General features: G+C 44.9%; 1 protein-coding gene across 1 annotated transcript in view; it reads left to right on the top strand.

Moving 5' to 3' along the window:
* LOC310772420 (tyrosine-protein kinase Yes) overlaps window positions 1-20392 on the top strand; it is a 63029-nt gene that overhangs the window by 29435 nt on the left and 13202 nt on the right. Inside the window, exons 2-7 of the mRNA XM_083632224.1 lie at window positions 8910-9224; window positions 14490-14589; window positions 16249-16347; window positions 17956-18059; window positions 18596-18745; window positions 19263-19418. Of these exons, the coding sequence (XP_083488350.1) occupies window positions 8918-9224; window positions 14490-14589; window positions 16249-16347; window positions 17956-18059; window positions 18596-18745; window positions 19263-19418 (916 nt within the window). The 5' untranslated portion in view covers window positions 8910-8917. The remainder of the gene's footprint in view (window positions 1-8909; window positions 9225-14489; window positions 14590-16248; window positions 16348-17955; window positions 18060-18595; window positions 18746-19262; window positions 19419-20392) is intronic.

Below are 20392 nucleotides of genomic sequence, written 5' to 3'. Positions count from 1 at the left end.
CTTCTGTTGAATCATCTGCTGTCTCTGCCTTGTCTCTCTTCTGTTGAATCACCTGCTGTCTCTGCCTTGTCTCTCTTCTGTTGAATCATCTGCTGTCTCTGCCTTGTCTCTCTTCTGTTGAATCATCTGCTGTCTCTGCCTTGTCTCTCTTCTGTTGAATCACCTGCTGTCTCTGCCTTGTCTCTCCTGTTGAATCATCTGCTGTCTCTGCCTTGTCTCTCTTCTGTTGAATCATCTGCTGTCTCTGCCTTGTCTCTCTTCTGTTGAATCATCTGCTGTCTCTGCCTTGTCTCTCTTCTGTTGAATCATCTGCTGTCTCTGCCTTGTCTCTCTCCTGTTGAATCATCTGCTGTCTCTGCCTTGTCTCTCTTCTGTTGAATCATCTGCTGTCTCTGCCTTGTCTCTCTCCTGTTGAATCATCTGCTGTCTCTGCCTTGTCTCTCTTCTGTTGAATCATCTGCTGTCTCTGCCTTGTCTCTCTTCTGTTGAATCACCTGCTGTCTCTGCCTTGTCTCTCTCCTGTTGAATCATCTGCTGTCTCTGCCTTGTCTCTCTTCTGTTGAATCATCTGCTGTCTCTGCCTTGTCTCTCTTCTGTTGAATCACCTGCTGTCTCTGCCTTGTCTCTCTCCTGTTGAATCATCTGCTGTCTCTGCCTTGTCTCTCTTCTGTTGAATCATCTGCTGTCTCTGCCTTGTCTCTCTTCTGTTGAATCACCTGCTGTCTCTGCCTTGTCTCTCTTCTGTTGAATCACCTGCTGCCTCTGCCTTGTCTCTCTTCTGTTGAATCATCTGCTGTCTCTGCCTTGTCTCTTCTGTTGAATCATCTGCTGTCTCTGCCTTGTCTCTCTTCTGTTGAATCACCTGCTGTCTCTGCCTTGTCTCTTCTGTTGAATCACCTGCTGCCTCTGCCTTGTCTCTCTTCTGTTGAATCACCTGCTGTCTCTGCCTTGTCTCTTCTGTTGAATCACCTGCTGCCTCTGCCTTGTCTCTCTTCTGTTGAATCACCTGCTGTCTCTGCCTTGTCTCTTCTGTTGAATCATCTGCTGTCTCTGCCTTGTCTCTCTTCTGTTCAATCATCTGCTGTCTCTGCCTTGTCTCTCTTCTGTTGAATCACCTGCTGTCTCTGCCTTGTCTCTCCTGTTGAATCATCTGCTGTCTCTGCCTTGTCTCTCTTCTGTTGAATCACCTGCTGTCTCTGCCTTGTCTCTCTTCTGTTGAATCATCTGCTGTCTCTGCCTTGTCTCTCTTCTGTTGAATCATCTGCTGCCTCTGCCTTGTCTCTCTTCTGTTGAATCATCTGCTGTCTCTGCCTTGTCTCTCCTGTTGAATCATCTGCTGTCTCTGCCTTGTCTCTCTTCTGTTGAATCATCTGCTGTCTCTGCCTTGTCTCTTCTGTTGAATCATCTGCTGTCTCTGACTTGTCTCTCCTGTTGAATCATCTGCTGTCTCTGCCTTGTCTCTCTTCTGTTGAATCATCTGCTGTCTCTGCCTTGTCTCTTCTGTTGAATCATCTGCTGTCTCTGCCTTGTCTCTCTTCTGTTGAATCATCTGCTGTCTCTGCCTTGTCTCTCTTCTGTTGAATCATCTGCTGTCTCTGCCTTGTCTCTCTTCTGTTGAATCATCTGCTGTCTCTGCCTTGTCTCTCTTCTGTTGAATCACCTGCTGCCTCTGCCTTGTCTCTCTTCTGTTGAATCACCTGCTGTCTCTGCCTTGTCTCTCTTCTGTTGAATCATCTGCTGTCTCTGCCTTGTCTCTCCTGTTGAATCATCTGCTGTCTCTGCCTTGTCTCTCTTCTGTTGAATCATCTGCTGTCTCTGCCTTGTCTCTCTTCTGTTGAATCATCTGCTGTCTCTGCCTTGTCTCTCTTCTGTTGAATCATCTGCTGTCTCTGCCTTGTCTCTCTTCTGTTGAATCATCTGCTGTCTCTGCCTTGTCTCTCTCCTGTTGAATCATCTGCTGTCTCTGCCTTGTCTCTCTTCTGTTGAATCATCTGCTGTCTCTGCCTTGTCTCTCTCCTGTTGAATCATCTGCTGTCTCTGCCTTGTCTCTCTTCTGTTGAATCATCTGCTGTCTCTGCCTTGTCTCTCTTCTGTTGAATCACCTGCTGTCTCTGCCTTGTCTCTCTTCTGTTGAATCACCTGCTGCCTCTGCCTTGTCTCTCTTCTGTTGAATCACCTGCTGTCTCTGCCTTGTCTCTCTCCTGTTGAATCATCTGCTGTCTCTGCCTTGTCTCTCTTCTGTTGAATCATCTGCTGTCTCTGCCTTGTCTCTCTTCTGTTGAATCACCTGCTGTCTCTGCCTTGTCTCTCTTCTGTTGAATCACCTGCTGCCTCTGCCTTGTCTCTCTTCTGTTGAATCATCTGCTGTCTCTGCCTTGTCTCTTCTGTTGAATCACCTGCTGCCTCTGCCTTGTCTCTCTTCTGTTGAATCACCTGCTGTCTCTGCCTTGTCTCTTCTGTTGAAGCACCTGCTGCCTCTGCCTTGTCTCTCTTCTGTTGAATCACCTGCTGTCTCTGCCTTGTCTCTCTCCTGTTGAATCATCTGCTGTCTCTGCCTTGTCTCTCTTCTGTTGAATCATCTGCTGTCTCTGCCTTGTCTCTCTCCTGTTGAATCATCTGCTGTCTCTGCCTTGTCTCTCTTCTGTTGAATCATCTGCTGTCTCTGCCTTGTCTCTCTTCTGTTGAATCACCTGCTGTCTCTGCCTTGTCTCTCTTCTGTTGAATCACCTGCTGCCTCTGCCTTGTCTCTCTTCTGTTGAATCACCTGCTGTCTCTGCCTTGTCTCTCTCCTGTTGAATCATCTGCTGTCTCTGCCTTGTCTCTCTTCTGTTGAATCATCTGCTGTCTCTGCCTTGTCTCTCTTCTGTTGAATCACCTGCTGTCTCTGCCTTGTCTCTCTTCTGTTGAATCACCTGCTGCCTCTGCCTTGTCTCTCTTCTGTTGAATCATCTGCTGTCTCTGCCTTGTCTCTTCTGTTGAATCACCTGCTGCCTCTGCCTTGTCTCTCTTCTGTTGAATCACCTGCTGTCTCTGCCTTGTCTCTTCTGTTGAATCACCTGCTTCCTCTGCCTTGTCTCTCTTCTGTTGAATCACCTGCTGTCTCTGCCTTGTCTCTCTTCTGTTGAATCACCTGCTGCCTCTGCCTTGTCTCTCTTCTGTTGAATTGGCTCATGATTGATACTTCACTACTGTCACCAACTTTCTTTTTTTATGCATATGCATTATGCATTCAGTGGTCAAATAGTCCTTAATCCTGTTTTTATAATCATAAAAATCCTTAGATAGGTCTAAGAATAGTGCAGCACAGTTTTCTTTCACGTTAATGGCATTAATTATGTCATTTAAAACCTTCATTCTCGCCGTGACAGTACTCTTTTCTCAAACCAGACTGTAAGTCATTCACTACTGTCACCAACTAGTCACCACCTAGCCAGTGCTGCAGTATACTTCACTACTGTCACCACCTAGCCAGTGCTGCAGTATACTTCACTACTGTCACCACCTAGCCAGTGCTGCAGTATACTTCACTACTGTCACCACCTAGCCAGTGCTGCAGTATACTTCACTACTGTCACCAACTAGTCAGTGCTGCAGTATACTTCACTACTGTCACCAACTAGCCAGTGCTGCAGTATACTTCACTACTGTCACCAACTAGTCACCACCTAGCCAGTGCTGCAGTATACTTCACTACTGTCACCAACTAGTCACCACCTAGCCAGTGCTGCAGTATACTTCACTACTGTCACCAACTAGTCACCAACTAGCCAGTGCTGCAGTATACTTCACTACTGTCACCAACTAGTCACCAACTAGCCAGTGCTGCAGTATACTTCACTACTGTCACCAACTAGCCAGTGCTGTAGTATACTTCACTACTGTCACCAACTAGCCAGTGCTGCAGTATACTTCACTACTGTCACCAACTAGCCAGTGCTGCAGTATACTTCACTACTGTCACCAACTAGCCAGTGCTGCAGTATACTTCACTACTGTCACCAACTAGCCAGTGCTGCAGTATACTTCACTACTGTCACCAACTAGCCAGTGCTGCAGTATACTTCACTACTGTCACCAACTAGCCAGTGCTGCAGTATCAGTGTTTCCCATACATAAAGGAATTTGTGGCGGGCCGCCACAAAAGGATTTTGACCGCCACAAATAGATGTTGACCAAATTTTTTATTTTTTATTTTTTTTACAGTGCACCTGAACGCAACATGCAAGATACCCGCTGAATAAGTGTCCAATAAATGTTCATGTCATTCTGGCCAATACTTCTGTTATAGCATTTCAGTATGGATTATGGAATATCTTTCAATAATCTATGATTTAGCTGCTAAATTGTCAAATACCGCCATCTGCTCGCTACCCAGGCACTTATGTATGTACTTAACCTAACTAACTTAACCTAACTAACTATCCGGTGTGCACAACATTGTCAGCCTAAACTCTGGCTGACACCCCAAAAACCTACAATCCGCTACAGAAAAATGTATATTGTTTGTTTATTAACTGGCCCCTCGCCTTCTATCATTTCACGAAAGTGGCAAAGCAAGTTGAGTATCCCTGACCTATAGGGAGAAATTTAGTTTGTCATTGTAAACCCACAGCACAGTAATGATGACATGTTCTTCATAGATCTAGCCTTTTAATTTTGCTCTTAAGCTTTCTCAAAGTACACCAAATTCATGCATTTTACTTTAAAATGTTTAAAGAAATCCTGCGGGGGGGCATGTCCCCGCACCCCCCTAGGGGGTCTGCGGTCCCCCACCACAAATACTCCAAAATCCTGTGGGAAACACTGAGTATACTTCACTACTGTCACCAACTAGTCACCAACTAGCCACTGCAGCAGTATACTTCACTACTGTCACCAACTAGCCAGTGCTGCAGTATACTTCTGTCTTTATGTAACTGTCAACAACTAGTCACCAACTAGCCAGTGCTGCAGTATACTTGTCTTTATGTAACTGTCACCAACTAGTCACCAACTAGCCAGTGCTGCAGTATACTTCTGTCTTTATGTAACTGTCAACAACTAGTCACCAACTAGCCAGTGCTGCAGTATACTTGTCTTTATGTAACTGTCACCAACTAGCCAGTGCTGCAATATATTTCACTCACTACTGTCACCAACTAGCCAGTGCTGCAGTATACTTCTGTCTTTATGTAACTGTCACCAACTAGTCACCAACTAGCCAGTGCTGCAGTATACTTCTGTATTTATGTAACTGTCAACAACTAGTCACCAACTAGCCAGTGCTGCAGTATACTTGTCTTTATGTAACTGTCACCAACTAGCCAGTGCTGCAATATATTTCACTCACTACTGTCACCAACTAGCCAGTGCTGCAGTATACTTCTGTCTTTATGTAACTGTCACCAACTAGTCACCAACTAGCCAGTGCTGCAGTATACTTCTGTCTTTATGTAACTGTCACCAACTAGTCACCAACTAGCCAGTGCTGCAGTATACTTGTCTTTATGTAACTGTCACCAACTAGTCACCAACTAGCCAGTGCTGCAGTATACTTCTGTCTTTATGTAACTGTCACCAACTAGTCACCAACTAGCCAGTGCTGCAGTATACTTCTGTCTTTATGTAACTGTCACCAACTAGCCAGTGCTGCAATATATTTCACTCACTACTGTCACCAACTAGCCAGTGCTGCAGTATACTTCTGTCTTTATGTAACTGTCACCAACTAGTCACCAACTAGCCAGTGCTGCAGTATACTTCTGTCTTTATGTAACTGTCACCAACTAGTCACCAACTAGCCAGTGCTGCAGTATACTTCTGTCTTTATGTAACTGTCACCAACTAGTCACCAACTAGCCAGTGCTGCAGTATACCTCTGTCTTTATGTAACTGTCACCAACTAGTCACCAACTAGCCAGTGCTGCAGTATACTTGTCTTTATGTAACTGTCACCAACTAGCCAGTGCTGCAATATATTTCACTCACTACTGTCACCAACTAGCCAGTGCTGCAGTATACTTCTGTCTTTATGTAACTGTCAACAAGTAGTCACCAACTAGCCAGTGCTGCAGTATACTTCTGTGTTTATGTAACTGTCACCAACTAGCCAGTGCTGCAGTATACTTGTCTTTATGTAACTGTCACCAACTAGTCACCAACTAGCCAGTGCTGCAGTATACTTCTATGTTTATGTGTTGTCTATTCTCATACCGTACATCTTGTCTGCCCTGAAATCCATTCCTATTTCATTGCGGCCTGCACAGTACAGTACAGTATGTCAATCCTGCATTGTTTTACTGTCCTGTAATGTGTCAGCACCAGTTAACCAAGTCAAAGCCTTTGTGCAGCCGTTCTAAAACAATTCTGATCTCCATGACTTCTGCACCAGCGTGTCTGATTGTCTCCATGTTTTCTAGGCCTTCGCTTCACAAAGGAATGCCTCAAGGTTACACGGGCCAATCACGTTAGAGGGAGGAATGACAACCATGTGTATGGTTGGAGACACTGACTTTTAATGCTTCTGGCATGGTCAGCTAGAAGGCCCCAAAAGGACACACTGCTTAGAAGATCATCTAGATTGTGGTCTGTGTGTTACAGCTGTTGGGCTTGAGACACGACAAGGCAGAAATGGAGCTTGATACTGGAAACATAGTTTCTTTATGGCAGCATTTTGTAATTCTCTCTATGTCGAGGCAGCATTGCTTCAGAATGGCTTTTTTTATTTGTTTATTCATAATGTTTGTAAACATTGCATGCTCTTACATTACATTACGTCATTTGGCAGACACTTTTATCCAAAGCGACTTACAATAACACATTTTTGTCAGCAATAGAGCAATCTACTATGGAGCACAGTCTATGATAACTACAACTTCTGAAGGAACAGTGGTACAAGTTTAGGTTAGTGGTACAAGTTTGGGTTAGTTTTTTTTTTTTTTTTTTTTTTTTTTAGAAAGAGAGAGAACGAAGTTAGATCAAGAAGGGCCCAGATGGAGCCTGAAAATGTGTGTTTTTAGTCTTTTCCGAAAGATCGGCAGTGATTCAGCTGTCCTGACCGAAGGTGGAAGCTCGTTCCACCATTGAGGTGCCAGGGACGAGAAGAGTTGAGATCGGGATGAGCGACTTTTGAGCCCCCGTAGCGAAGGAGGGGCGAGGCGACCTGCACTGGTGGAGGAGTGAAGGGAGCGCTGAGAGGTTTGGAACCTGACCATAGATTGCAGGTACAGGGGAGCTGACTGGTGTACAGCCCTGTAGGCCAGTACCAGTGTCTTGAATTTGATGCGGGCCGAGATGGGAAGCCAGTGGAGGTCCTGGAAGAGGGGAGTGACGTGAGAGAATTTGGGTTGGTTGAATACCAGACGGGCTGCAGCGTTCTGAATGAGCTGAAGCGGTCGGATGTCGGTGGCAGGTAGGCCGGCCAGGAGCACGTTGCAGTAGTCCAGGCGGGAGATGACAAGAGACTGGACCAGGAGTTGAGTCGCTTCTCTTGTGAGAAAGGGACGGATTTTGCGGATTTTGTAGAGAGAGAACCTACAGGAGCGTGCTGTCGTAGCTATGTTGGCTGAGCTAGACAGCTGGTTGTCAAGGATCTTTGACAAGGCTGTTTGGGAGGGAAGTACAGTGGTGTTGTCAATGGAGATGGAGAGATCTGCGAGAGGGCAGTCTTTCCCTGGGAGGATGAGTAGCTCTGTCTTACCAAGGTTGAGCTTGAGGTGGTGGGCAGACATCCAGTCGCCAATGTCTTTGAGGCATGCAGAGATGCAAGCCTCGATTTGAGTGTCGGAGGGGGGGAAGGAAAGGAAAAGCTGGGTGTCATCAGCGTAGCAGTGATAAGAAAAGCCATGAGAAGAGATCACATAGGCAAGAGATCTGATATAGAGAAGGAAAAGTAAGGGGCCCAGGACTGAGCCCTGGGGGACACCGGTGGTAAGAGGACAGGATCTGGAGAGGGACCCTCTCCATGAGACCTGATATGAGCGGTTCGAGAGGTAGGAAGCAAACCAGGAGAGTGCAGAACCTGAAATGCCGAGGTCAGACAGAGTGGAGAGAAGGATTTGGTGGTTGACTGTATCGAAGGCAGCAGACAGGTCAAGGAGGACAAGGACAGAGGAGAGGGATGAGGCCTTAGCAGTGTGAAGGGCCTATGTGACAGCAAGAAGAGCTGTCTCAGTGGAGTGAGAAGCCTTGAAACCGGACTGCAGAGGGTCCAGGAGGTCATTTTGGGAGAGATAGAGAGAAAGTTGTTCGGACGCTGCTCGTTCGAGGGTTTTGGAAAGGAATGAGAGAAGAGAGACAGGTCTGTAGTTCTGAATAGCAGTAGGGTCAAGGGAGGGTTTCTTAAGCAGAGGCTTGACTCTTGCAGTCTTTAGAGCAGGCGGAACAAGACCAGAGGACAGAGAGGAGTTAATGAAGGTAGTGAGGAAGGGAGATATGTTAGGTGAGATGGTTTGGAGGACAGAGGAAGGGATAGGATCGAGGGGGCAGTAGGAATTCTCTTTCTGGAATGCAATGAGATATTACAGGTCAGAACAAACAAATCATAATTATCCATCCAATTATCCAATTATCCATCCATTTTACAAATATGCATGCACAATTGAAAATACATAGCCATGTTTGAGACGTGAGTGATTTAAATCGGCTTTAGCAATTGCCCTTATGTCCCAGTTACCTCATGGATTATAGTCTCCATCCCTTTAAGACAACAACAAAATGATTCACACAACAATATCAGGTTATTCCATTTTAATTTTGTGCGGCAGGTTTCAGCGGCCTCTCTTGGACCTTCACTTTTCTTTACGTATTACCTTGGCAGGAGATGAGTTGCATGCTGTGTTTGTATAGACTCTCCATTCTCCCAGCTTCTGTGTTTGTATAGACTCTCCATTCTCCCAGCATTAAACTGATGAGTTTGTCTCTCTCTCCAGGCGAGACTATGGGCTGCATTAAGAGTAAAGAGGACAAAGGCCCTACGATGAAGTATCGGCCGGAGAACTCCCCGGCTTCAGACCCCGCCACAGCGGCCGCCACTCCTCACGTAGGCCACTACGGGCCGGATCCCACCCAGCTCCAACAGAACCAGTCTCCCTCGTCCGGTGCCGTGGCCGGGACCGTGGCCGTGGCCGCGAGCTTCAACCACACCCTCACCCCCTTTGGCGGCTCCTCCGTCATGACCCCCTTTGGAGGAGCGTCGTCCTCCTATTCTGCATCTGTACCCAACTCATTCTCTGGCGTCGTCTCAGGTAAGCAGCGTGCGTTGCAGTTAGCATCGTAAAAAAACCCTGAGGAAAAGAAGGTGGAGCCTGCACACACACATAATTCAATGAACAGACAACGTTTCGATCCTACATTGGAAATCTGGAAAAAAATTTGGAGGATGAAACAGTAACACACACCCATATACTGTATATAACATTACCGTACATCCATAGGCTGCTAGGCTCTATGTTGGTGGGTGTGGTTAAACAATCAGCACCTCCCAGGTGCATCCAAACATAATTAATAATTAACAAATCAATAGCCCAGGGGGGAAAAATACATAGAAAAAGGGTAGGCCCATAAAAACAAAGGTCAACGTTAAAAATATCTAGCATACATAATTTATAATCAACCCAAACATGAAATCAGATACAACAAACACTCGACATCTATATCAACGCCGTTTTAAAGAAGTTAGGCTATGTAAAGATAGAGCAAATTCTTTTTTTAATCGTACATTCCTGAAATTGGGTGATTAAATGATGGCTTTACTGATAATCAACCCACTTTGTATCGTTAATAATCTTGGTAATATAAGCACATGCACAGTGTTTACCCTCTCACTCTGCTTTCCTCATGGAGTTCTCCCATTTCCTCCTCTGCCAAAGCGACCCGTTGTGACGTGTTTTACGTCACAACGGGTCACAACGCGTCACAACGTGTCACAATGGAGCTGCGGAAGTTCTGCTGGAGAGGCAGAATCAGCTCTGAGGGCGGCTGTTATTGTTTATTTTAATTTTTTAAGTATGCCCACATCCACGGAGAATCGCATGGAGAGAGAGAGAGAAGGTAAACACTGCCCATGTGCTTACATTACCGAGATTATAATGATACAAAGTGGGTTGATTACCAGTAAAGCCATCCTTTAACCCCTTTCTATAAAAAACAAAAATTGTTCAAATCGCATGACAATTCACCTTATGTAGCCCCGCCCACTTGACCCGTTTGTGTTACGACTTCCTGTTTTACCTGGTCAAACCAGAGATTAGGCTCGTTTGAGTTGACTGCCGCCTCGCCTGGAAAGCAGACGAGAGCAGGCGAGCACAGTCAGGCGAGGCGTCAACAAGTCGAACACCCCCGCAGCACACTCGCTGCTGCTTTTCTTCTTCTACAGTTTTGTTTAACGGTTTGTAAACAAATTAAAACATGCATTAGCGCCACCCACACTCACTGCTCAAATGACACAGCCCTTCAGATTCCTTATTTTTATTTTTATGTAGGCATTACAGGTGGTATTTATGTAAAATATGGAGTGACAGCTTGGAATAGATATAAAATGGAAGTTTCTACACTTCACTGTGGGTTTGTGATGCACCTGTGTTGAACCAATGGGCGCTCAGCTTGATGCGTTTCTCGTCATCCTCTGTCATCCGCAGTCGGGCGCAGTTGGTGGGGAGCAACTGTGGCGCCTCGCTCCAAATCTGCGCCCGCCTCGCTCTCACGAGAGTCCCGTGGCTCACGCAGTCGGGCAGGCGGAGCAAGTCGGACAACTTTCTAACCATCATGCAATGGGGCAAGCAAGGCGCTGGTCGAATCTGCGCAGAATTTGCTCATCTCAAACGAGCCATATTGTCTCTGGTCAAAGCTAGTGACTCACTGGCAGGCTGCCACAGCAACAGTGAATACAATCAGTTCTGATTGGATTCACACTTCCTGTTAGTCTCTCAGTCTCAAGCCAGACTGTCTCTTCTACATAAGGTGAATAGAGTGACAACAAGGAGGAAAAACATCCTGATCACACAACCTCACATTCTGTTTCACTCTACGGATCATCAGTCTGGACTTCCAGCTGCCCACATCGATTTCCTGAAATTACATTGTAACCAGCCAATCAGGGAAGCCGATGGCAAAACAGTAATGGCATCTCCCAAAGCAACGAGCGGTAACATTAACGTTAGTAGAGTAAACACAGCCATAATTGCAGTTATTGCAGAAATAGACTCAATAGCAACAATTAAACAAGAACAAGAGATGTACTAGCAGAGTTTCTCGGCGGAAAAGACATTTTCACTGTTCCTCCGACTGGATTTGGATTGGATTTGACTGGATCCAATGCTGATTGGTTGAAGGAGTTGTCTGTCAAGGCGAGTACTCCCACTCCACCCACTGAAATCGATGTGAGTGGCTGGAAGTCCAGACATAGTAGTCCAGACATGATACATAGAGCCAAACAGAATGTGAGGTCATGTGATCAGAATGGTTTTTACCAGGCTATGTCAGTGTGCAATGATGGAAAAATACTCAAATCCTTTACTTAAAGGAGAACTTACCTCCAAAACACTTTTTTTCAGCTTTTAACCAATATATATGACTTTGGGGGTGATGTGTGAAGAATTCTGGTCAGAATTTCCACATTTGACACCAAACTGTTGCCATTTTACCATTTGTATCATTTTTCAGCAGCATACCTGGCATAAGCGCCCTCTAAGGGTGGAACACTGCTTTTTTTTGTGCCCTCAAATGAATGGGATATTTGGTACATCCTGACGTCATGGTGGGTTTAGCGCGTGCATCTGGTGCATCTCCAAAGCCTATACAACTAGGCAAGATGGAAAAACCTCACTTAGTATCAGGCTCCAGAGGGCTCTAACTGAAGTAAAAAAAAATCTGTTTGCTCTTAAAATACTGAACCAAACGTCGTCAAAGTTGGCACATGTCTTAATTATAGTTAGTTTCCCGCTGAATGTGTCATTACTTTATTAATATCTTACCTGGATAAGCTCGAATGATGATGTTTATATTATCAGTCCGACTTGGAAGCACTTTCTCCCGGCCAGGAGAGAGTCTGCTCTCATGCACCCGCGGGGGCGCGCGCAGCAGCAGCAGTACGCAGCACAGTGCTCTGAGCCTCTCAGTCATGAGAGGCGGGGGCTTTTGCATGGGAACAGTCTGACATTTCCTCAAACAAATCTCGTCGCAGTTTAGCGCACATGTAAAATATAACGCTATACTACGACGTGACAACGTGACAAAGCTGGTCTAAACACATCGGCTACTATAATATCGTCACTGTGTACAAGCAACGCCAACTTTTCAGGAAATGAAGTCAGCAGAGCAGAGCGACTGGCGACTGGGGACTGGAGCAGCACACTCTCTGTCTGTGTGTGTGTGCTCCTCGGGGGGATTTGCATGGGAACAGTCTGACATTTTCGCAAACAAATCTCGTCGCAGTTTAGCGCACATGTAAAATATAACGCTATACTACGATGTGACAACGTGACAAAGCTTCTCTAAACACATCGGCTACTATCATATATTTCCCTGCATCCCTCCTACTGAGATTATATCGGTATTGAGTTTGGACAGACTGAATAGGCTGACTGAGGAGAAGAGCTCTGCCCTGCGCTGCCTCCTGCGCCCTGAGACGAAAAATCAGAGGTGCTGTAACTTTTAACAAGAATCACGAAAAGCCCCAAAACGCAAATAAAAAACGGATTTCATTGCGCGGTTTATCTCTAGTTAGACGAGGGAATTACGTGGAGAAATCTCGCATTGTGTTACCCCAGAGCGGGGGGTTTGTCCTATTGTGCGGTGTGCTGCGGTAACGAGCCTCGCGTTATGCTGTTTTAGCGATAGATACACGCTACATACAAATACATGGAGAAAAATAATTAAATTTCTAGTTCGCCACTGAATTACCAAATTGATATAACTTTCAACCATTTTGAGCAACGCTGTTTCCATACAACCCACCAGCGTTGGCTAGTTGTTGATGTTTATAAAGATATTGCCCCTCTCAAATAAATTATTTTTGAGGCAGTAGGCAAACTGTAATGGCGTCGATTTCCGAAAAAAAATCTTGACTTGAACACAGCCAAAGAGTTTAGTATAGACAAGAGCATATGTCATTTCTTGTTTTTTTCCATAGGTATTTTCAAATCACTGTTCTGATACACATCTAGGGGGTAAGTCCTCCTTTAAGTAATGGCAGCGATATTATAATTGAAAAAATACTTAATTTTTTTCATTGTGTTAAATTATTGATGCATTAACCTGTAAGAAGTATTGTAATGTGTACCAACTCCATACTGTTGGATAGTTTAAACTTCAACATATTTTACAAGGTTATTGTATGTTTTGCAGGTCAAGCTTTATTCTGCAAAGTAACTAGTAACTACAGCCGTCAGGTAAATGTAGTGGAGTAAAAAGTGCAATATTTCCAAAGTAGTAATATCTAGTACCGGTAATAGTATAAAATCACTCCTATACCTAAGTACATTGAGTAAAGCTTTGTCCTCTTAATATCCTATATAATATAATACATATAATTAATATGCTAGGCCAAACTTGATACTTGAGCTTAATTAGGTCAGTATGCTCATCTGACATGTCAGTATTGTGCTGTAGCTAATGCCACGGTCATTTTTCAAACTAGCTTCTCCCCGTTAGCTTTACAGCAGGTCCTGTTATCAGCGGTGGTGATCACTTAATGTGTCTGAGCAGCTTAGAACCATCCTAAGGGCAGAGAGATGAGATTGAACCCTCCTGTTTAGGTGGGATTTCTCTTGTAATCCTCCTCCCTGTTGGATGATCTGCTCTCAGAGTGGGGGGTGAAGGGTGGTGCTGGCAAGCTATTTGCTTTCTGCAAGAATGAATGGGCTTATTGCAGACAGCATTGTTCCCAGTGGTGGGTATATGAATGTGATCTCTTCTGTGAGCTGTGCCTCATTTGCCAGCTGCACCTGCCCAGTAAGCAGAATCAGTATATTGAACCGGGGACAGAACAACGAGCTGACCGACTCCATAACTCAGGTCTTGTTATGATTCTTTTGAGCTGATGAAAGCATTCCTTCATGCCAATACCTTGTTAAATAATTAAGCTGGCTTGATGAGATCTCCATTAAGTCAACCAAGGGCAATATTCCAATTAGCAACTGGTGTGATATACCACTGGCTTTCCCTTTAACGTCCACTGCAGCCAGTGCTTCAGACCTGCTTCGTGTCTGACTGTCACTGTCACTGTGCAGCCGAGCTACCATCATATTTCCATCCATAATAGAATTACAAGACAAAGAAAATCAATAGGAGCTCTCAGACCTGGCTAACAGATTTATTCTAAGCAGCCTTTCAGCTGCCACACAAACAAACCTGCTGATGACTGGTAGGCCTTTTTACAGGATATAATTTCAGTGTCCTGCACCTACATCATTGTCACTTGTGTTGATGCAGTTATGTGTTGATAGTACTCACTTTCACAAGGTCACTGGGTATTTATTTATTTATTTGTGCATGTGCTTTGGTGTTTTCAGGTGGTGTTACCTTCTTTGTTGCCTTGTATGACTATGAAGCCAGAACGTCGGATGATCTTTCGTTCAAAAAAGGAGACCGCTTCCAGATCATCAACAATACGTAAGCGTCTCTGTATCATGATTTAGAGTTGAAGGCCTGTTTCCTTTGCGAGTAGCGCAGTGATCTAAATGCTCCAGCAGAGATGGCGCCTGAGGTTCTAGCTTTGTAATGTAAACTACATTAGTCTTGCTCAATCTCATTGCCACAATGCAATTCATTCCTCCCTTGCATTTTAAATGCAATTTACAAATCTTTTGAAACTGAGACGGAACAATTGAGTTCAAAGGGAATCAGGGATGGAACTTAAAGACCACATGAACCCAAGTAGCACGAGGGTCGGTGACGTATCAGGATTGAGAGGCGGGCCATAGCGTGTCGATGATTTGATTTGACAGTTCTGGGCACTGGAGTTGGCGTTGGCCAATCCTGGCGTGTTCCGCCCCCAAATCGAGCGTGTTCTGGCGCTACGCGAGTGGGCTCCGGGAGAACCAGGCAGATGGCTGCTTCCGTGTGGACCGGTGCGGACATGCCGAGGCAAGAGTGCTGCCTGCCGGCTTGGTAAATACAATATTCCTGGAATGCGAGTTTAACAAACCAGTTACATGTCCTATGCATTCTACATCAAATGAAGACATTACCATTTGCTTTATTTTGTAATATAAAATATGCTACATACTTATTGGCCAAGTTATTAGTTAGTTTATGGACTAGAAATTCTGCCAGGTTACAGGCAGTAGGCAGCCATCTTGCCTGCAGAATTTTCTCCTCGAAATGAAGATTGAATGACAGCTGCCATGTTGTGATATGATTGGTTGAAATGGGGTAGAAATTTGATAGTACTTTGTTACGTCACCATACTGTAGATTACAGTTATGAATGAAATCCTGAAAAATTAACTTTTGATGTGAAAGTGTGAAAAACTAAACAAATTTTATTTTTGTGAATTCTTTTGCATACATTATTAAATAGGTGCACTGAATACCCAGGTATGTGAACATATGTGAATATATTAAAAAAGTCATTTTTGGGTTCAGCTCATCTTTAAAGATATGGCTGCTACCTCCTAACCATTTCCAGAAGCCCCCATGCTGGTTAAAATGAGGATACGGTGTACGTTATTAGCCATGGCCTATTGGACAAATAAAATGTCCATCCCTGGAATCAATCCCTAGATCCTTAAACCAATGATTATCAACCTTTTTCATATCATAGACCCCTACTTTAGTCCACAATAGGGCCTCGAACCTAGCCTGGGTAAACCCAGCCTTCAACGTGACATCACAGACTATGCCTGCAGTAGTACATAGGAGGCTGGATTTACCCAGGCTACTCCGAACCCCCATTTGATGAGATATTGTCTCTTTGACCTAAATCTGATCATATTTTTTATTGTCAGATATGTTTTTGTCCAGAATCTCATGACTATCTGTGTTGTAGGCAGAGAGATAACTACTAGTGAAACTATGATCAAAATAATCATTCTTCTACATTCTCTAATTGTGTTAACTTTGTGTTTAACAATTCATCAATTTGCTGGGGACCCGCTGGAACCCCCTCAAGGACCCCTGGTGGTCTGCGGACCCCATGTTGAGAACCACTGCTTTACATGATTTAAATGCATTGGTGCAAAGCCAAACTCTTAAGTGAGTCACAGGCTTTGGTTGACTGTTAAATGAATTCATCCTTCTCATCTGGTCTTCTATCATTGTCTCCCTGCAGAGAGGGAGACTGGTGGGAGGCCCGCTCCATCAACACAGGGAAGCAAGGCTACATCCCCAGCAACTATGTGGCCCCTGCTGACTCCATCCAGGCTGAAGAGTAAGGCCTGGTCCCCCATTCTCATAACCTCATTATCCCATCCACACCCATGTGTCCCCCATTCTCATAACCTCATTATCCCATCCACAACCATGTGTCCCCCATTCTCATAACCTCATTATCCCATCCACAACCATGTGTCCCCCATTATCATAACCTCATTATCCCATCCACAACCATGTGTCCCCCATTATCATAACCTCATTATCCCATCCACACCCATGTGTCCCCTAAACTCATAACCTCGTTATCCCATCCACAACCATGTGTCCCCCATTCTCATAACCTCATTATCCCATCCACACCCATGTGTCCCCTAAACTCATAACCTCGTTATCCCATCCATAGCCACGCACGCCCATTCTCATAACCTCATTATCCCATCCACAGCCAGGCCCATTCTCATAACCTCATTATCCCATCCACAACCATGTGTCCCCCATTCTCATAACCTCATTATCCCATCCACAACCATGTGTCCCCCATTCTCATAACCTCATTATCCCATCCACACCCATGTGTCCCCTAAACTCATAACCTCGTTATCCCATCCATAGCCACGCACGCCCATTCTCATAACCTCATTATCCCATCCACAACCATGTGTCCCCCATTCTCATAACCTCATTATCCCATCCACAACCATGTGTCCCCCATTCTCATAACCTCATTATCCCATCCACAGCCAGGCCCATTCTCATAACCTCATTATCCCATCCACCGCCACACCCATTTTCATAACCTCATTATCCCATCCACAGCCACACCCATTCTCATAACCTCATTTTAGAGGTCAAAGAGAATACCCGCACACGCTGGTCAATCAGCTAAGCTTAGCTGATTGATTGATGGCACCTGAGCAACATGATGTACCTGCCTGTCTATTTAACCTGTCCTTGTCAGACCTGTATGTTTAGTAGCACTGATGATAGTCCTTTGACTGAAACGTTTGCTGCCTTTTAAATCCACTTTTTCTTTTGTTGCACTGTTTTGTCCTGCACTATGTAAAATAAAGTACCGTAAGTCTTTTTTTGCTTGATCTCAGCCTCTGGACCTCCTCTGTGGCTTTTTTAGCCCTGTTACATCTGGTGTGCGGGTATTCTCTTTGACCTCTATTGTAAGTACTTTTGTACCGACGCACCCAGCCGAACTTTTTTAGATGCCTTTTGTCGGCGCAGTCTCACAGCTTCTTCCCTACTTGGACATAACCTCATTTTCCCATCCACAGCCACACCCATTCTCATAACCTCATTTTCCCATCCACAGCCACGCCCATTCTCATAACCTCATTATCTCATCTACAGCCACGCCCATTCTCATAACCTCATTATTCATTCCACAGCCACGCCCATTCTCATAACCTCATGATCCCATCCACAGCCACGGCCGCAGGACACTAACGATAGTAGCATGATCTGGTCTCCCTCACGTGGGCTGCATTTCAGTCCACGCTCCAGTACTGACATCAGCCAAAATAGGCCATGTAATTTTGATGTTCCAAACAGGCATACTTAGTTCTGTGCTTCTGATTTCCAGCATTCACCAATGAACTTCCAAGTCATTCTGAGTTTGACAGGCTTAGTTTTTGCTGACCTGTCTTTTGTACAGGTGGTACTTTGGTAAAATGGGACGCAAAGATGCAGAGAGGTTGCTGTTGAATCCAGGAAACCATCGAGGAACCTTCCTGGTGCGAGAAAGTGAAACTACTAAAGGTAACGATCGCCACATCGTGTACTAATTATCTTGGCCCATGTATTGTATTGGGGCATTCCTTTTGTACTGGGAACTGTGGAGTTCAGAGTGGTTCAAAGGTCAGGAACCCCCCCTGTGACGTCACCTGCCCTCAGATTTCCTCCGTCGATCTCGGGGGAGCCTCACCAGCCCCCACCTCAAAATCCAAGATGGCAGGTCTGCGCTTTAATAGTAGTGAAAGTTGTAGTAAATACTGTTTATTAGCACTTCTGTCTTATTTGTGTCTCATTAAATCATTCACACAACACAGTACTATCTAACTTCTATCTGTGGGCATGTTGTGTTGTTTATCAACTGTTATTGCTAACAATGGTTATGCTAACAGGATATGCTAATGCTATTGCTAACAATGGCTGGTTTCCCGACTGTTTACATGGAACGCACAGAACTCGGGTGTGACGTCACTCAACTGGGATATCCCAATATTAATGGAATGGCCCATTGACATTGTGGCTCAGATGGAAGAAGACCATACCATTGCGCTTGTCTTCCTTAGGTGCTTTCTCCCTCTCCATACGAGACTGGGACAACACCAAAGGAGACAATGTGAAACACTACAAGATCCGCAAGCTGGACAGCGGAGGATACTACATCACGACACGAGCGCAGTTTGATACGTTACAGAAGCTGGTCAAACACTATACGGGTATGTCTTATGCAGAGCCTTTTGCTCTGCCCCCCCCCCCCCCCCCCCCCTCCTCTCTCTCTCTCTCTCTCTCACACACACACACACACACACACACACACTCATTATTCATCATAATACTCTTTAATCACACTTCTAGGAATTACCCTGAAAATTACCCATACACGCTGCCAACCGGTGCCTCCATGTGGAGTTTGACTGTGCTACCTGCCAGAGTGTTCCCATTTTCATAATAATTGATGGAGAAACTGCTACTTTTAAGAACAACACTGTTATCCTAACTCTGGAGAGGGTTTGGTGTGTTAAAAACCACTGCTTCTCATTCATATTTCAACACTGTTATCCTAACGGCGTCTAAATCCATCCATATCAAATGGAGTGAAATGATGCATGAAACGCAATGGCTTTAGAAATGCTGAATGCTGGTCTGCTCATACAGGGACTCAAGAGAGTGAGCGTGACACTCACTGCTGGGTGTTTTGATGTCTCTCTCTCTCTCTCTCCCTCTGTATCTTAGAGCACGCTGACGGGCTTTGCCACAAGCTGACCACGGTTTGCCCCACGGTCAAGCCCCAGACGCAGGGTCTCGCTAAGGACGCCTGGGAAATACCCAGAGAGTCCCTGCGACTGGAGCTCAAACTGGGCCAGGGCTGCTTCGGAGAGGTCTGGATGGGTAAGAGACACACACACACACACACACACACACACACACACACAGTAAATGTCTTATAGACTGAAACATTTGTTTAGTATTCAGTCATAATTGTGTAGAAAATCTATATTTATGGTGACTATTTCTGTCCCCCCGGGGAATTAGCCACTTCCTGCAGTTGCTTCCTCTGTTTGTTGTATCTTCTTTATCTCCAGAGATGACTTCAGTCAGGAGGACAGCTCGAGACTAATCTATTTGTTCCTCCTTCAGTCCCTCCTGGAAATTGCGATTTTGCGATGGCTATAATTAACGCAAATTCAAGAAATCTCTGCATTATTTTCAAAAGCTTGAAGTTTTGCAAAATTAATAAAATGGCCAAATCAACAGATTGCTTGTCATTTGGATCAATTGTTGCATTTCATGTCATGGTAACTTACGTCATCGCAGCTTGCTTTCAGATGGAAGATGAACAAACCTCACCTGCCAACAAAAATTATTGCCATTATAGACCATGCATAACAAATAAAAAACGACAAGAATCGAGGTGAGAGAGAAAAAATAATTTTTCTTTTATCTTTCCCTCTTTTTTTGCTTTGTTGTTTGCAATTTTACCGCAAAAAGAGCACATAAAACCTTGCAAATTGTATCGCAATTTTTGAGAAAAGTCACTGCAAAAATCAAGCATTCTTGGCCGCAGTAATCACACACAAAAATCCTGGTGGGACTGCTCTTTTCATCTGTGAGCTCAGACCCGCCCAATCCAAGCCACTTTCAGTCAAACCCTGGATCTGTGGTGTACGAAATATTTAGCGGGGGTGTGCACATGACAGTACACGTTTGAGTGATTGCATGACCTAATTAAGGAAATTGCGTCGTTCCCATGCCATTAACAACACTGATTCCTCCCCGCCTCCCTCTCTCTCTCTCTCCCTCTCTCTCTCTCTCTCTCCCTCTCTCTCTCTCTCTCTCCCTCTCTCCCTCTCTCTCTCTCTCTC

Source organism: Poromitra crassiceps (genome assembly GCF_964638095.1).
Source record: "Poromitra crassiceps genome assembly, chromosome: 2".
Lineage (NCBI taxonomy): Eukaryota > Metazoa > Chordata > Actinopteri > Beryciformes > Melamphaidae > Poromitra > Poromitra crassiceps.
The sequence above is the reverse complement of the archived record's forward strand: the minus strand, read 5'-3'. Positions and strand labels throughout refer to the sequence as shown.